General features: G+C 42.8%; 1 protein-coding gene across 11 annotated transcripts in view; it reads right to left on the bottom strand.

Annotated features, from left to right (window-relative positions):
* Positions 1-18737, bottom strand: part of PIGN (phosphatidylinositol glycan anchor biosynthesis class N) — a 116314-nt gene that overhangs the window by 90686 nt on the left and 6891 nt on the right. For 4 of the 11 annotated variants that reach the window (XR_014790275.1, XM_084850534.1, XM_084850544.1 and 1 more), the window contains exons 3-7: positions 16997-17361; positions 13047-13303; positions 10824-10945; positions 7820-7918; positions 1054-1160 (exon numbers count right to left, since the gene is read on the bottom strand). Coding sequence is in view for 10 of the 11 variants with exons in the window: in XM_084850534.1 (XP_084706660.1) it covers positions 1054-1160; positions 7820-7918; positions 10824-10945; positions 13047-13273 (555 nt within the window). In the remaining variant the exon portion in view is untranslated. Of the gene's footprint in view, positions 1-1053; positions 1161-7819; positions 7919-10823; positions 10946-13046; positions 13304-16996; positions 17472-18737 lie in introns of all 11 variants that reach the window. The other 7 variants (XM_084850539.1, XM_084850533.1, XM_084850540.1 and 4 more) reach the window with 4 other exon arrangements.

The following is an 18737-nucleotide window of genomic DNA, read 5'->3' as shown; positions in this document are numbered from 1 at the left end:
TAATCAGTTTGGTTAAATTCTTCCATTGAGAAGTGTTCCCCATTCACTTTTACAGGAAAAGCTAAAGGGCTCAGTATCAACAACAAAGCTGAAGTTTATTTATTTATTTATTTATTTATTTACGTTTATATATCCGCCTTATCTGCTAAAAAAAAGCCATCAAGGTGGTGCACAATTTAAAGCAATAAAACCTTGCAACAACAAAAAACAAGAACAGTAAAACAGTAAAAACATTAACTACATCTTTTTAAAGGCTAAACTGAAAATATATGTCTTTACACCAAGAGTGGGGGCAAAGCATAGTTCCTGAGAGAGTGCATTTCTAGTTTGGGGGCAACACAGGAGACAGTCCTTTCGTGTGTGCCCAGCAAATTAGCCTCTTTGGGAATGGGCCTATAAAAAGGCCTCTCCTGCAGATCTTAGTACTTGGGCAGGTATAGGTAACACATGACCCTAGCTTGAGTCACCTGTAATTTCAACATCAAGGGAGTGGGCAAACATTATCCCTGCTGTGACAGTTTCCCAATTAGACTATTTCAAATTTTTCCCATCTATGGTGAAAGGAGAAGGCCTGTGAGAACACTTAGGGAGCCCTGAGAAAGTGGGGGAAAGGTAACGGGTCTGTGTGCATTCTACACAAAGAGTTCTATTACCATCTCACCCCACAAACACATCCATCTACAAAAACAAAACGTTAAAATTTCCAGGAGAGAAGGGTGTACTGATCTGAAGCCCAACATAAAAAAGACAACAGTAAATTGCAGCTTATGTACATGATTACTAAAGAGCATCTAAAACACATTTTATTTAACATGCACATTACTCACAAGAACAGGAAGTGGGGAGGGGAGGAGGAAAGAAGACACAGAGAGAGAGCGGTGGGGAGTACAATTCTTGGATGCTGACTATGCTTGTCACATACTGGGGTTCCCCATAGCTATCTGGTTAGCCCCTGTAGGAACAGAATGCTGGACTAGAAAAGTTTTAGTCTGATCCAGCAGGGTTCTTCTTATGCTCTTACACTAAGGATTCAAAACAAAGATTTTTATTCACCTTAACATGGTCAAAAACCCAAGAGTCTAGCAAAGTGGCATCTTCTGCTCCAAAGTCTTCCCTTTCAGCTTTGTAACAATTGGTGAAAACGTGGTCCCCAGTAGCACCTGCAAGAAAGTATTCCAAATGGAAAAGACTGCTAAACTTCCTACTTAGGCCCCGTCTACATGGCACCACTTTCACCCTTAACTCCATCGTGACTGCACAGCATTGCAGCTTCAAATTCGCTTCTGCTGCGATACACTCGTGATTTACTTCAGGCTTCACCAACAGACTCCACCGTGCCCTTTTTTTGCCACGATATGTTAATGCGCATCTGTGCAGGCCCGTGAACATAAGGGTGCGACACTTCAGTGCTGTTTTGTATTTTAGGGGTTGTGTTGTGTCTGTCTGCCCTCGTTAGGCAAAATGTGGGTGATCTGTGCTCCTTCATTTCCACGCCAACTGTTTGGCAGTTCCCCAGCCTGAGACTATCGCGATGGTACGTGCCTACCCATCACTCTGCAATGGTGGCTGGAGCGAAGTTGGCCCTCCCCCAAGACTCCCCCAGCCCTTGGGCACCGAGACCAAAAGCAACCATGCAAAGATACAAAGCTGCAAAAATGTGCAAAAGTGTGATTAAATAAATTAAAATGCCTCTCTGTGCCTCTGTAACTGCGCAGCTGCGAAGGGACGGTGGGAATAAAGGGGTGTCACAGAGCGATGCAAGCACTACACACGCCTACAACACGCCCATTGCAAAATGTGAAGTCAGTTTGGGGAAGGGACAAACAGCTCGCAATCGTGGGAAAACCCACAGCAAACCAAAAACATTGCAGCAAAATGCCTCCTTGGAAATCCGCATTTTCCAGGAGAAAACCACAGATGGCTACGAAGCAGCAACTACGTTGTATGTCCCAAAGGACCTCAACTCGTAGCCGCCCTGGATTAAAAGGCTCATGTAGATAGGGCCTTAGTTTTTGTAAAGATGTATCAGCTTCTGTATCAATAAAAGTGTGTGTGTGTGTGTGTGTGTGTGTGTGTGTGTTTCTTAAAGGACAAAATACTCTTACCAAAAAAAAAGTAAGTGGAAGAAAAAGGTGAGGTTCACATAATGGAAAAAAATCAATTCACGTGGTACTAGTAATAATGTGCGTGGAAGTATTCATATATCACAGATGACTACCTGAGTTATCTGGATTATTTAAAGTATGTTTTCCCATAACACTCCATCACTGTTACTCCAGTAATTGAACTAGCATTAACAACATGCAATGAGTTATCACCTTGTAGACAGAAAGCTCATCAAGATTTATCCTTGTCACTGATAACCCAGAAACAACAATGGAAAGGAAGGAATCCAAAAGCAATATTGCAAAATACAGGACTTTATCATGATTAGAAAAGGGAAAGAACAGTGGAACTCTAGGCAATATAGGTTTCTAAAGGGATCTGGTTTCTAAGAATGGGAAAGGGGAGTAAGAAAGCAAAATAGATAATGGGTAAAAAAAAAAAAACCACTGTATTTTTGTAAAAAATAAATAAAAAATGAACACATTTTACTTCATAGCAGTGTTCAGGCATTCGCTTCTATTCACAATCACCCCAATCCATCAGAAGCACAATGCATGCGCAGATGCACAGTACATGTGCAGAAGCACATTTCTGTACATGTACCCATAGCTGGATGGGGAAATGCACATGCAACTAGGTACTGCATGCACAGTTGCCCTCTGAATTCCAGCAGCTGGAACTGCATGTGCAGAATACTTTTTATCCAGACCCCTACACTCCCCCTTCCCTACCAAACAGCTGATTGGTAGGATTTTAGCTTTTATGAAAGGGCTGTCCATACAGAATCCCAACTACACCGTGTAAGTTCCATTGGATCGGTGCCGGTGAGGAGATGTGCAAGTCTAAGGCTCACTTCCAATCTCAGCCCACAAAACACAGAGATGGGGAGATGTACCATCAGAACAGCCGAAAAGAGAGATTCCTAATGTCTTTCTTCCAGCCTGCATGCATGCCTCTTCAAGCTCCTTTACATACCTTAAATAAGGAAATTGCTGGTTGCCTACCTCAAGTTTTAGGGTCAATGCAGGCTCTTCATTAAAATAAAATTAAAATCCATATGTATTTGATACTTCTGACATCCTGAGAACAGCCTACCAGATGTCTAACTCAATCACTTGGATACCAAGAGTGCTAATTTCCACTGGTTCTGCGTTATCTTCCAAATAAATATTTTTTCTATCCTTGTCACTGCACAGAATTCACTGTTTTATTGGTAGTTCCAATTGTACCGTGCTAGGTTTGTGAGACAGCTAACTTCCCACAATGAAAGAAAGAGCAATACCTACATACTCAGGCAATACCTACATACTCAGTCGATACACCTACCTACATACACAGTACCTACATACTCGGGTGATACGCCTAACAAGACTAATTACTATTTCAAAATACAAGGTATTTCAAAGTGCAAATATGGATAGCCAAAACATTCTGCATAACTGCATGAGATATTAATTTATTTATTACATTCATATCTTGCCTTTCCTCCAATGAGCTCAAGGCAGAATACATAAGAACATAAGAAGAGATAACTGGATCAAAGCAAGGGTCCATCTAGTCAAACATTCTGTTCACATAGTGGCAAGCCAGCTGCCTATAGGAAACCCTTAGGTACGACGTGAGTACAACAGCACCCTCTTGGTTGTGTTCCCCAGCAACTGGTATAAAATAGGCATACTGCCTCTGATATTGGAGGTAGCACATGATACCCCCTGCCAATTTTATCCTCATGCAACCCTGAGAAGTAGGTTAGGCTGAGACAGTGACTAGCTGAAGGTCACCTAGTTTGGTTTATGACTGGAGTGGGAATATGAACCTGGATCTCACCAGTCCAGCAATCTCAACCACTATACCAAACTGGTGCCCAATGAAGGGGAGGCAGACAATGGAGAAATTTGCTGGCCTCCAGCCCTGACAGCCAGTGTGGTTTAGTGTCAAACTAAAACTGTCAAAACCCAAGTTCCAATCCCCATTTAGTCTAACCAGTGCATAGAGTAATTGTGAAGAAAAAATAGGATAATCCCATGTATTCTATGATGAGCGCTTTGAATGAAGGGCAAGATACAAATGTAATAAATAAAATCACTAAACAATCATAAAATTAATTAGCTACTATGGAGAAAGAAGCCACTGCAGAAAGCATTTGAATGTAGCCTGGTAGTAATTTCTAATCCTGTAGGTGTTATTTATTCCTAGATATTCCTAGAATTCCATCTGCATCTTAACTTTCAGCACGGACTCTGCTTTCTTTTAACATTTGAACATTTGACAACATTCTGTTATTCTAACACAACTAATGCCACCTGTTTTTACAGAGAGAAACAGAAAGTAATTTTGCATAGGTGTTTGGGACATGGCTCACTACTGGTTCAGAACTTCACAAGCATTTCTACATGAGGCTTCTATCGCATGCTCATGATTGGTCACTCATGGGAATTTGCTGGTCCTTTACACGACATTGTCAACCTCCAGGGCATCTCCTACACTTTCTAACCTTTATCCTGCTTTTTAAAAGATCGGTGATAATACAATAAGGAACGTTAAGCCGATATATCAGCTGTGTGTAACTGTGCAGTTCCGCTATAACCACAGTGCCATCTAGTGGCTGTAAAATGAAACATACAGAACTTGCCAAGAAAGGAATTCCCTGATTCAAAGAATGAGTCTGCCCATGTAAAGGAGCCAATCCTAATCCTGAAAAAAATCTGGAAGCAGAAGCCCCGGTAAGGATACAGGCTTTTAGCCTTGTGTGGTGAAGCTCCACGTATGAAGGGTGAACCTGTTGAGGTTCCCCATATGAAGCTTAAGTGAGAAGTGAATGTCTGTCAAATGACATTTCCAGGCAGGCAAGAGCACTCACACACACACACACACACACACACACACACACACACTGGTCCTTGCCCAAGAAGGCGAACTGTGGTTTGAGCAAGATGGCCACAATGTTTGGGTGATGCCTTCAAATGCCATACCCTGATTTTCTACACTGATATAGGGTGCCAGCTACCCCCAAGCTAATGACAACTGGACACAGTGTAAAGTTAAATAACTCTGGAACTCTAGAAAACACTCTCAGGACACTCATGGCTTAAAAAACAATGAACAATATTAAAAAAAACCACAGAGGCTACATTCGCTTGTCTTATCCTTCCCAATTTGCAACAGAGGCCATACAGAAAGAAAATATATAACTGAGAGAGAATATTCGGAGTCTAACAGAGAAAAAGTGTTTTAAAGAGACACAGTGAGGGCATTAACAGAGGATACACCAGAAATGACAAGAGTAGACTCAAGGAAAATAGAACTGCTGTCATATTTTAAACCCCTTCTGTCAATTCTAAAATGATATATCTGGGAAAATGCACTGGAGTTCATCACATTATTCTGGTTCATGGATTTCAAATGTAGTAACAACAGCAGCACATATTCTCTTCTCCTCGGGGTTCTTCTGCATCCTTTACAAAGCCCAAGGATTCTCCATTTGTCATTCCCATCTCCTACCAGCTTCTTACCGTTTCTACTCTTACATCTCCACAGCACAGCTACTGTCCTTCTGGAAGCCTGGTGGATGGGATTCCTTTAAGATACCTCTATAATTAGCTCATACGCATTGTCTTGCAAAATGAAGAGCATTCCTAACATTTCAAGAAAATGAATGTGCTATATTCTAGGCCCCAATAGTAACACATACCTTTACAAGGACCTTACACACCTGACAGAGCTGGAGACATTGTGCCTGCCCCATCTGAGTGAAGCCACGCCCACTGGAACTGCTAGGCATGGCCTCTGCCATGGAGTTACCTGTGCATTGTCTTTGGATCACTTTTCAGCCAATTTCAGTTTTTGCTTACTAATTGCTATTAATTTTATAGTGCTTTTTGTATAGTTAAAATTTGCTCACAGCAATGCTGAATTATCATGCCAGGTTTGGTTGAAATCAATCAAATGGCACTGAAGCTATAAATATTTAAAATTTTTGATTAGCCACTATTTTGTTTCAAGATGGCGGATGCAATTTTGTATGGTTAAAATCTGCTTGGTATAGTGCTGAACTATGAGACTTTTGGTTGAAATCAATCAAATGGTATTGAAGCAGTAAATCTGTACAAATTTTGATTGGCCGCCATTTTGTTTCAAGTTGGCTGGCGAAATGTTCACTATGCCTAAAACCATCCCAGATGGAGGTAGAACAACTCCTGAAAGTTTCGTAACAATCAGATGTACAGTTTTTGAGTCCATTGAGGACATACAAACAAACACATCCATTTATATATACAGAAAACAGTGAGCTAACTTTTGAGTTTCACAGAACATCAGGGCTGATATTCAACATAAAGGGGAACAGGGAGAAAATAAGATGTTACCTGTCAGGAGCGCCCTAGCTGCCTCTTGCAGTCCCCTCCAATAGCCAACTCAGGACACAGACGACGAAGATTCTTTCCAAGGATTTATTCCTTTATTACTTTATGACTCTTACAGATACTAATCACAAGCGACTAAGCAAGGAACTGTACTGGGGATAGATAGCAGAGTAGCCTAAGCTCCAGGTAAGGCAGTTGGTCCCCATTTGAAGGAGAACCGCAGGAAGACTCTGAACTTATGGGCTATGGAGAGATCCTCCCTCTTACCCTTGGGTCCTCGGGATGCGACCGTTGTTTTAGCGCCAAATGAGCAGAGCGCCTCCTTTCAGCGCCCTCCATCTGTCGTCGCTCCCTGCGTCTGCGCCGCGCGTCCAGCAAGCCCCCCTCCAGCGCTCTCTCACTGCCAGGATCACTATCTCTCTCAGGAATGCTGGCAGGAGGAATCTCTGCCAGCTGCTGTGCTTGTGAGAGATGAGCGCGCTCCTCTCCCATGGATTGCTGTTCTTCCTCAGAATCAGAACTGCTCTGGGGCTCTATGGGCTCAGTTTCCACCCTGACATTACCTACAGTGGGCATGGTAGAAGCCCAGTCTGCAATATGTTCTAACCTTAAGGTGGTGTTTCAGGAAACTCTTTGCAGATAAATTAGGTCAGATTGTGTCTGCTACAGAAGATCACAGGGTGCACCAAATACAAGGAAGCAACAGCCACGCTCCTTTTGAAAACACAAAAGCCAGGTATACAAGCCATATGCTTGTGTTCATGAAGCCAAAGAGCAAGCATCATGAAAACCCTTGACTTAGATCCAAGATAGCACTGTACAACTGTGGAGGGCAACTGTGCCTCCTATGGGTGAGCAGAGATTCACCTCCCCAGTTGCTCTGAGTGGTCCGCCAACAGTCTGGACCTAGTTTTTCAGGACGCAGGGAGGCTGCAGTGCGCGCGCGCACGCATGCACAAAGCACCATGCAGAAGTGGATCTAAGCCATCGTATACCAGGGTGCATGAAAAAAACACCTGACATTTTAAAAGCAAACAAAACACCTACCACCATGGCCTAGATAACAACAAAATACACAGATGCAAAAAAAATATACAGAACACGTATATAGATTTATTGGAAGGTCAGCAACAAGCCCCACTATGTTTTGAGCAACAGGAGTTCTTCATTGGGAGAATATTTGTTACAGAGTGCAGTGTTGCCATGGTCCAAAGAGTGATCTCCAAATTTTTCTGCCCTACAAAACCTTTTCTGGAACATACACATTCAAAGCACTTCTCCAGATATTGTATTTTGTAGCAAGACTTTAATACCTTGTAAGTGATCCACCAGCAAAACTAGAACAAGCTCACCTTTAGCAAACATTGGTAGAATATCTGGACTTCCCCAGCTCCAAGTGTATTTACTTTCATTGAAAATGGAATCAAATTCCACCGGGTTTTCTTTCCATCCTGTTAGCCAAGAGATTCTTGGTTACTGTTGTCTGTTTTTAAAGAAATACAGTTATATCTGGCTCCACGGTAAAGGAGTATCAAGGCAGTGCACACATTTAGGAGAACTGAATGCACATGACCATGTTTCATGAGTGCTCACACACACCTGTTTTGCCAAGTGTACATGCAGTGGGAAACCACAGCTGGTTGCAGCATCCAAAAACATGTACATTCAGAAAAACAGACAAATATGCACTTATCACATATTACAGTATCTTTGGAATTTTCCCACATGGAGGTGAAATCTCACATATGAAGCAGTTCTTAAGTACAGTAAACACTCGATGTCTTCAAAGTACTTATGTCGATATTTTCCAGAAATGAATAGAGTATCCCTGGTACCACCTTAATCCTATTGTAAATCCAAGGGAAAACTATGTGTGATATATTTTGCATCATGTTTCCCACAGGAGTAGCATGGTGCTAGCCAAATGTGGGTTGCCATTTTGCAGAAAGGGGATTTATTTATTTATTAAATTTCTTAATCACCCATCTGGCCAGTCACCCGGCCACTCTGGGCGATGTACAATAATACAAACAGTTAAAAACAATAAAATTACACATTAAAACATAATCTTCTAAAATTTCCCTAGCCCACCCCAAATGCCTGCCTGAACAACCACGTTTTCAACACTTGGCGGAAGCTCATTAAAGTGGGGGCATGGCAGAGTTCCCTAAGGAGGGAGTTCCACAGAGGGGGGGCCACCACAGAGAAGGCTGTCTCCCTCATCCTCACCAGCCTAGCTGTCCTTGCTGATGGGACAGAGAGAAGGCCATCCAAGGCTGATCTTGTTGAGTGGCCTGTCTGGTGTTGCTGGAGGCGATCCTTGGATACGCCGGGCCAGAATCATATAGGGTTTTAAAGGTCAAAACCAACACCTTGAATTTCACCTGGAAAACAACTGGTAACCAGTGCAACTCCTTCAGCACTAGAGTGCTGTGATTACGTTGGTGGCTGCCTTTAATCAGGCGAGTTGCTGCATTCTGCTCCAGCTGCAGCTTCCGAACCATCTTCAAGGGTAACACCACGTAGAGAACATTACAGTAGTCTAGACGAGTGGAGACCAGGGCATGTATTACCAATGGGAGCAGATGGTCAGGAAGGAAGGGGCGCAGCCACTGTATCAGATGGAGTTGGTACAGCGCTGTCCAGCTCACAGCCGACACCTGAGGCTCCATGGACAGCTGGGAGTGTAAAATGACCCCCAGGCTGCGGACCTGGTCTTTCAGGGGTAGCCGTACCCCATTCAACACCAGGTCAACATCCCCCACCATCTTGTCTTCCACCAAAAGTACCTCAGTCTTGTCAGGGTTCAGCTTCAGCTTATTCCTCCCCATCCAGCCACTCACCGTCTCAACATTTGGACAGGGAGTCTACGGTCAACTTTGGTGAAGATTTAAATGAGAGGTAGAGCTGCGTGTCATCCGCATATTGATGACACCACATCCCAAACCTCCTAATGATAGCCCCTAGCAGCTTCACATAGATGTGAAATAGCATCGGGGAGAGGATGGACCCCGTGGCACCCCACAAGTGAGCGGCCACGGGTCCGAAACCTCCTCTCCCAGTGCTACCCTCTGATACCTACCAGAGAGGAAGGACCGGAACCACTGTAATATGGTGTCTCCAATGTCCAACCCCTCCAGGCGGTCCAGGAGGATACTGTGGTCAACGGTATCAAAAGCTGCTGAGAGGTCGAGGAGGAGAAGGAAGGTGCATTCGCCCCTATCTAAAGCCCTCCTCATATCATCCACCAAGGCAACCAAGGCCATTTCTGTCCCATGCCCAGGCCTGAAGCCCGATTGAAATGGATCTAGATAATCGGCTTCTTCCAAGTGTGCCTTCAACTGCATCGCCACCATCCATTCAATCACCTTGCCCCAAAATGGCAGATTTGAGACTGGGCAAAAGTTGTTCAGAACTTGGGGATCCAAGGGGGGCTTTTTTAAAAGCGGTCTTATCACTGCCTCCTTGAGAGCTGATGGCATCAGTCCTTCCTCAAGGGAGGTGTTCACCACCACCCTGATCCCCTCACAGGAGTTGTTAAAAAAATAACTGTTCCTTCCCAAATAGATATACAAAATGATAATGGTGAGGACTGCAAACCTGTACACACATACCTTGGAGTAAGTCCCACTGAACTCAATGGGACTTAATAGACATGGGATTGTGCTGTAAATGTCATCCAGCACTATTTCATTCAAGTAGCCAGTGCACATTGAAAACTAGCCTCCAAGATAATGTTCATAGTGGTTCAGTTTCTGCAAAACTGATATGTATAAAAGCTTCCATAACTTTCCAATATCATTTAGAGATCAGAAGAATAATGTGGGTGTAAATGTCAGCATTCTGCTATGCTGAAATAAAGCTTAAATGAATCCAACGTAACTTAAAGGAATAGTTACAATGTACAAATCTCACTCCCACACCTTTGATTTTCTAATTACCAAAACTTTGATCCTAAAAGTAGTTAAATTAAGGAAGCCCACAGAACAAAAGTTTCCCATCCTCTGCAGCCCCCTGCACCCTCTGAAAATCTTATCTGGAAGGTTAGGGTTCCTCCTGAACAATGTGGAACAGGGTGCAGGGGGTATTGCCCAAACCTGAGTGGAACTCTTCCCAATTTGGGGCAATTCCCCTTCCCCCAGCAGCACCCCACATCCCATCCCACATTGTTCAGAGGATACCTCCTGACCCTCCAAAGACACTTTTTGGGGGGCACAGGGAGACAGGAAACTTTCCTTACATGAACTTAAGTTAACTTATCTTAGGATCCAAGCCATAATCTTGTTGTTAGTGGACAATTATTCTAACACTCTATGAATAAAAGGTTTTATTTAGATGAATGGGCTATCAGCATACCTCTAGCAACAGCACTGACATCTTCATAAAATCCAGCTATGAGCGCTACATGCCCAGGTCTAGATTCTGTTGGGACATGAGTATGAGATACTCCCCAACTGCCTTTGGATAGTATGATACTCCTGAAAGTAAGACATAAGGATAATGTGCGCAGTGATCTGTAACATATGATGGCATAGATCAATTCTAACTAAATGTATCTATTGACTCTACCTTGTAGGCTATATTGAAGAAACAGGAACCATATCCCAAACTGAGTTAACAAAAGCAAGAAGGTTGGTGCCTGAAAATTAGACAAGTAACCTAATAATTTTGGTTTGGATGTAATACTAAGTCATGGTTTACAGCCATGGGAACAACCCTCTGCAAGTGCCCTCCTTAAGTGTAGCACTTCCATTTTTAGGTGGGAAACCATTACATCTGACAAAGTCAAACTGTGGTTATTTTAAACTATGGCTTATTGAAACAGCCAGGATCAAAGCGTGGTTTCTGATTCTGGCTTATTCAGTAACCACAGTTTAAACAAACCAGAGTCCTCCAAGTTCAGATGTAACAATAAACTCTTGTTAATTTAATGCTGGAAACGGAGATTTCCGATCTCCTCTTCATGGTCACGCAGCAGGAGGAGAGCAGGGGAGAAAGAGGAGCATGCAAGCCCAGGTTCACCCAGGCTTGTTGCCATTGCACTAAACTATGGTTTAGCATTACATTCAACTAAAACTATGGTTTAGTATTACGTTCAAAGTGAAAGAGCCCTTTCTGTTCATGCTTTATTTCTGAAAGAGTGAAAATTAGCATATTATACTAGGCTTCAAATGGGCAGATTACATCATTTTGACCAGTGTGGTAAATTATACATTAATTGTATACTCAATACAATATTATTATGGGAATTTAGTGATTTTGCAATTATATTTGCAAGTTGTATTTTCAATGTTTTGATACAGGTAATTTCGAATGCATTTAGTGAGAATATGAATTGTTATAGAATTCTTGGCTACATTCTATGCACGTAAAATTAAAAGTAGAACAACTAGACCAGAGTCCGGGTGACTGGATCACACACTCCCTTCTCCCATTCTGCTGCCACACACATACATTTCCCTCTGTCCCATCTATGCAATTTTAGCAGTGCATGCAACTGTTGGAAACCTGGGTCAAAATGGACCTGGGCTCACTGGTGAGTTATGGATATTGAGGCAAGAAGGATTTTGTTTTTAAAATAAAGGACAGAGAAATGTCATCCGTATTTAAACAAAATGAATAAAACTGTGGCTCAGTTTATGTCCCAGGGTTAAGCACACACAGAAAGGAAAGCAGAATTGTAATGAACTATGCAGTACAAACTGCTTACATACAGATTAATTTAAAGAAATACTACTAGTGGATTGGACTTATTCCCTGCTTTGGGTCTTTATTGAACCAGCAATTTGTGGGAGATTAAAAACAGCAGATAGACCCCTGCTTTTTCTTATTTTCTCCATATTGCAGCACAAAATAAACAAATTGTGGCCTCTTATGGAAGCCCTCTGCACATGCCAGGGATGGGGACGAATTGGCAGCAAAGACAGATAGAGGCTTCACTAATGCACCAAACTGTTATTTGTTGACCTTTGGCAATCAAATATAGCATCCAAATATTAAAAAACAAATACATGCTAATAGGGTACCTATTCAAAAATGTTTGAATTCCAACCACAATCCTCATTTTGCTTTGGATAATGAACAACAAAGGCCCCACTGCTAGTTTAATAAACCATTTTCACTTCTTTAATAGTAGTAGCCTATAAAAAAATAGCCATGGCTTTTCCCAGAGTAAACCCCCCTATACATGCAAATTCAGTGTACTTGATTTAAATGGATTTTACAGTTCTGCAACACAAAGAGCAACACTCACACAAAAAGGCTCTCTCATCCCTCACTAACTCCTTAAAATTAAGCTTGGATAAAGATAAAATTGGGGTGTGGGGGGAAGAGAGAGCAACCTTACAAAAATGAATCTGGTATAATTAAAATATGAAAATGAAAACTACAACCCATCAAATTGGATAACCAAATGAATAAAATACATAATGTGTCGATTTGCACAGTTTACTCCATTTTATTCCAATTTCAGAAGTCAGATTTTCTAGTTGGAAATTATATTTGCAACAGCTAATGGTATTCATACCTCAGATGCATTGAAGGATTAGGGGCGTAGCTTAACAAGAGAAATGGAGTTACCTAAGGTAGGGAGCGTTAGAAGTGCTGTTGTTATCCAGTTCATAAAGTGAATCCGCACGCAGACCATCCGCGACAAAAAGTACTAAGCGCTGTGCAGGTGGTGGCAGCAGAGTCTGATGAGGAGTCATGCCGTGGACCAAAGGAGAAGTGAAGTAAATGTCAAAAATAGAGATCAGGAATACACAATGTACCAGGAGACCAGCAACAATAAAGATCTGCATATTCATGGTGATATCTTGTCAAAGACGAGGCCAACACTAAGAGATAAAAATATTTACAAGTCAGACAATCGATTACATACTGTTAAGTTGATAAATTCCATAGACACACAAATGTATGACTATCATTATGTGTATCAGGCTCCTTCGAGGCCATGATTCCACGAGGGAAATCCCTGCAGAATTATAGCATTTTTGTTGTGATTGTTTTTTTAAATGCCCCCCTAATAAGAGACTAGTAACAGGCTGGACTTGTTACTCACTTTGGCTTCTTATTGAAGAAAGGCAAGACAGAAATGAAATGAAATGAAATAAGTTACATGCACAAAAAGTGTTGGGGTGAGCAAAGCAGTTGGGTAAGCTTTCTGGTGAGAAATCTCTACTTCTGTATCTGCTTACAGATTTGAGGCATTCCTTAATTCCACCGAAAAACAGATGCTTCTACTAAGATATCGTCTTTTTCAGCCCACTCTTCTACAAGCTCGGGGAGAGAACCAGGCCTGGGCAAAAGGTGCCCTCTGTCCCTGTCTCCAGGCTGGTGGGTCCCAACAAAGAGACCTTATCAGGCCAGGGGGCAGGGGGCACTAGGAAGAGAAGCACTGGCCAAAGCAGCTGAAGAAGCCACCATTTTCCCAGAATGTTATAGCGGGCCCAGAGACATTCCAGAGAAATGAGGTTGGCAGCTATAGCTCCTTCACCCAGCTCTTCTCTTCACAGTGCTAGGCTGAGTACCGCCATTCTAAACAGTGACCATTTTTAAAAAAAATGAACATCAGTAACTGGCATCAGCTGCAGTCGGCCCCAGCATCTGCCCCACCATGCCAGGTACTGCAGCTAGGTCTGTCCAGGCTTCATTATTCAGATCCATTATCCCGAGAAAATAACTTACTGTCCATTTGCTACAATCTCTGCCTTGTTTTGATGATCAATGGTCTAGGTGGGGGATGCAAAGTTGAAAAGGAGAATGCAATTTCCTTGCAACGGATGCACAAGCACAGGGGATGTCACCTGGATAGCTGCTAGCCATTGTGGCTTTTCTCCTATGTTTTAAAAAAGGCTATAGCCACCTGGACTGTCATGCCACAAGCGTATTCAGTAAGGTTACTGGTGCATTTGACCATACTCTTAGGGAGATCAGTCACACCAGCCAAGGAAGCAGTTCCCTTCTTGGGCCAGGATCGACTCCTCGTCCAATCTCCGGCAACTTGGCAGTTCAAGACCTACTGTGAACTCAAACCCCAGTACACACACCACCCCCTTGCAAATGGAGGCTGGCCCCAATCCAAGAGGATCTAATCTTTTATTTATCTTTAAAACATAGGCCACAGCTCTCGTGAGTGACAAGAAAAGTGACAGGTAGCAACAGACCGAATGAAGTTGTCTGAAGAAGTCTCCTCTCCCCAGGCAGCTCCATTATGACCTGACAAGACAATGTCTTCCTTCCAATAATGCTGCAGGCTAATTTACTCCCTGTGAAGATTTTTGCCTGCTGCAGAACCTGCAGTCTTCTGCTGAATCGGGTCCTCCAAGATTAATGGAAATGTCAACATAATGATGCAAAATGCAGACCTAGTTTTCTCCAAAGCAACCATATCTAACACTGCAGCTCTTTGAAAATTTCAGGCTCACAATGCTTGGGATGCTGAGCTTGCTTTTTTTTTTTTAAACAGACCACAATATAAATCTTTATGAAATATGCAACCATTTGTTTTCCATTTCTATTTATGTTTTCAATATACGGAGAAACATGGACAAAGCATTATTCAGATGTATATTTAAGTGTCAAGTTGCTAAAAATAGTTTAGTCATCTCTTTCAGAACCATGCTCCAGTGAGCATGATATGCCTGCTGTATATAATTTAAGAGAATCTGTGGAAAACACATTTTCAAAAAGCTTCAGTGCAGTGACACGCAAGTTAGAAAGGGGTATATCCTTAGCAGCTATTTTTCTAGATGACAGGTTTACAAAAGTGTATTACATATTATTTAATTTAAACAGTCGAAACCATTCATCCATAAATAAATGGAAAGCAGAGGGGAATGTCACCTCAGAATTTTATGATAAAATATCAAATTGATGCTACCATATTGCTCAGCATTATGAATACCCTCCTATTCAACATTATGTACACCTTAACCAGGTTTTGAGATTGCATCTTCTCTAAGCTGTATAGAGATCTCCTCAGCCACATTATAGTTCTACACCATGGCTTAAAAAACAAGTAATGTTCTGGACACAGCCATGTGCTCTTCCCCCTGCCTTTGATAAGATAAATGGATATGAATAAATTTGCATGATACGCATCATCTGTCATGCAATACAGCTTATAAGATAAAGTGTTCATATGCCTTTATATTTAAATATGTTTTGGTAACTCATATCATCTGTTTAAAATTATCTTATAGACAAAATTTCCACTGAGCATTTTGTACATTACAATAGCAAATGTCATCTGCTTTAAATTGTAGATGTGGCTCAGCAATGCAGAAGAAAACCTGCGGCAAAGCTTCCTGAGAATTAAATATTCCATTTAATATCACTCGACTTATCAAGCCAACACTTTGCATCAGCAATTCCCATGCAAAATCTCCAAGGGATAAATATTATTATCTGCTGTTCTGGCTTGTAGGTCATGAAGCATCTGTGCCAGCTTCAAGATGTACTCTTTTGAACTTCCTGCTAAATATTCTAGATGTCAGCCTAGGGTATTCAGCCCACCCTCTGAGGCAACCCCTGAAAACAGGATGCCCTACATAGCAAGGCCTGCAAGTTTCTCAGAAGCCATACCGCAGAATAAGGAAAAAATCACCACAAAATTTGTCTCAGAAGGTTTATAACACTGTAGATTAAAAGGTCAAGCTTTTAACTCATTTAAGCTTTTAAGGGACTCATCTTTGTTGCTATTTACTTACCACATACACAATTAAACTAGAACTTCCAGATAAAAAGAATCACTAATGATACTGGCCCAATTTATGAACCATGAGTTATGAAGCTGTGAATGCGCATTAGGGCCAAGTGCTCCTCCGCCCCATCCCCATCACTCACCAACTTTGGGGTTAGAATCCTGGCTTCTACTATGCCAGAACTCCTTGTTCAAGCTGAACCAGGGAACTCTGGAGTAACATTGGCTAAGAAGCGCAGAAAATAAGCCATGATGTGATTCCTGTAACTCGATGTGAGTACAGAATTGCCAAGTTCAGAGTTTTGTTTCTTTGGCTCAGACAAACTGAAAGTTTCTGAATCTAGTATTCCAACTTTGTTTGCTGAGCTAACTTGTATCGCTAACTAAAGAATTCACAGGTAGCCTAATTCTATAGGCCCTCTGGGTGGATGAGACTAGGGTGGCATTGGTTGGGCCCAGCTCTGCCCACCTGGTTACACAGCGCAGCACTAATATAGTACGTATGTATGTATGCTGTCATCTATAAAGAATCCACCACCCTCATCAGGAGAACAGTCTGCTCAGGTGCCGGGTTTGAGGGTTTGTACATGGTGCTGGGTCAAAGAAATAGGGGAGGGATTCTGCTGGTGTACCGACCACCCCACTGCCTACCGTAGCAGTCTCCCTTCCTGAGCTGAACAAGATGGTTTCTGCTGTGATGTTGGAGAGCCCTGAGCCCTCAAGACAGTAGTATTGGGATACTTTAGGAGGACTAGTAATGGAACCCTCTTGGGCCTCCTGTGACAAATGTGTAAGGCACTTTATCCTTAAAGACACTCATATTCACCTTGAACTTGATGCTGTCCTTGATATAGCTCCCATGGAGGTGTCCACGGTGCCGTCTACTCCAGCTTTATGGAGTTATCTATTTCAGTTGATACAGTCTAAGGATGTGGACAAGTGCTCGGAGCACTCTGGTCGACCATTGGTATCCTTGCCCTTCTTAGCTGTTGACAGCTGGCCAGAGGGGAATTGACTGGATGGGTCCAAGAGATAATTAATGCCTTTTAAGGAGAGAAGGTGATCCTTAAGTGCCTTGAAAGAGGTGGTGGTGCAGCAATTCCTTAAGAAATCTTTGGATCCAGGAGATCTTGAAAACTTGCTCAGTGGCTAGTATCCTCTTTTGGGGCAAAGTCTTGGAGAAGGCGGTAGCTTTAATGTTTTAGAAGTGGAATCAGATACTCAACAAGAATAGCAATTGGTCCTCTCTATCTCTCACCCTTTCCGCCTTTCACCTGAAGTGGCCCAGTGAAATAAGCTGTCTGAAAGACATCATCCCAGATCAACCCTGGCATCAACTGCTTTTGTCTGACTCCAAGTCAATATAGTGCTAGAGCAAATTACAGTGACAGAAAAAGAGGTAGTCATCTGACTCACAGCCCAGAATGTCTCTCAGTTTGCCCAGCCCACATCATCCTACCCACTTACACCTCACTCATGTTCACTAGCCTTTTTGCCACTGACTGCCAGTTAGTTTCCCACCAGACGTTGTAATGCAACTCACCCACATGCTATACTCCATGCCAGAAACATTGCTTTGTCTATCGCACCAGCAGTAACCAGGGTTCAGTGGACAATGAGCTGTTGGGGCCTGCCCTCTCTCTCTTGCTGCAGCTTACAGAACAAACTCACCACAAGTTGCAGATCCTCAACCCTAGTGCCATGGTGCAGTAGAGACCCTACTCCCCCTACCCCGTTCTGTGACCCATCAAAGTGAATAACAAACAGGGGAAGTGGGCTGGAAATTCTCTCTCCACTCGCCATTAAAACAGTGAGAGTTGAATCTGTCACAATGTTTAGTGAATATGTTGTGGAACAAGTTCTGCCAGCATCACAATAAAACAGAGTTGCCACATTTTTGTTCTTGCAGGGCCTTTGTGCGTCATGCCCTCACTAGTTCTTCAGAGGAAGAACTAGAACCTCTAGAAACCAAGGGCACACTAGATCAGTCGCTGACATCAGACCACGAGGAGCCTGGGCCTTCGGGGGAGACTGCTGCAGGTCCTTCCCTGTCAGGGGAGGGGACTCTGACTCTGGAGCAGATGCTGAGCAACCCCTGACCCACAGGAGCATTGTCGCTTTAAGCGACAAGCCAGTAGCTCTCCTGTAAGAAGCAGTGCTCGCTTACAAAGATGGTCTCCCTTTGAGTAGGCCTCTGGCCAGAGAGCTCTAATGGACAGCAGCTGAGCCTGGGTGGGGCTCAGCAGCCTTTGTGGTTAAAAGCCTTCAGTCAGTGCTTGCTAGGTGTTGGAAACAACATCTCACCAGCTCCTCCTGCCTTGTGATTAAACCTCTGCGCTACAGACCTTAGACTCCTGCTTGACTCTGCCACTGGATTGTGTATGTATCTGACTGCCTAACTGTGTTTGAGTGCTGCCACTTTGCCTGACCCTATCTACTGGACTGATAGCCTGCGCTGACCCTGTGCCTGTTATCTTGATCACTTCTGCCTTTGCCTGAACTCCCTTGAACTGAAACCTGTCTGCTAGAACACTGGCCTGGTTTACTACTTAGCCTTGTGATCAGCC

Source organism: Heloderma suspectum, chromosome 4 (assembly GCF_057233095.1).
Source record: "Heloderma suspectum isolate Gila_16-S chromosome 4, 16-S_ref, whole genome shotgun sequence".
Classification (NCBI taxonomy): Eukaryota; Metazoa; Chordata; class Lepidosauria; order Squamata; family Helodermatidae; genus Heloderma; species Heloderma suspectum.
The sequence above is the reverse complement of the archived record's forward strand: the minus strand, read 5'-3'. Positions and strand labels throughout refer to the sequence as shown.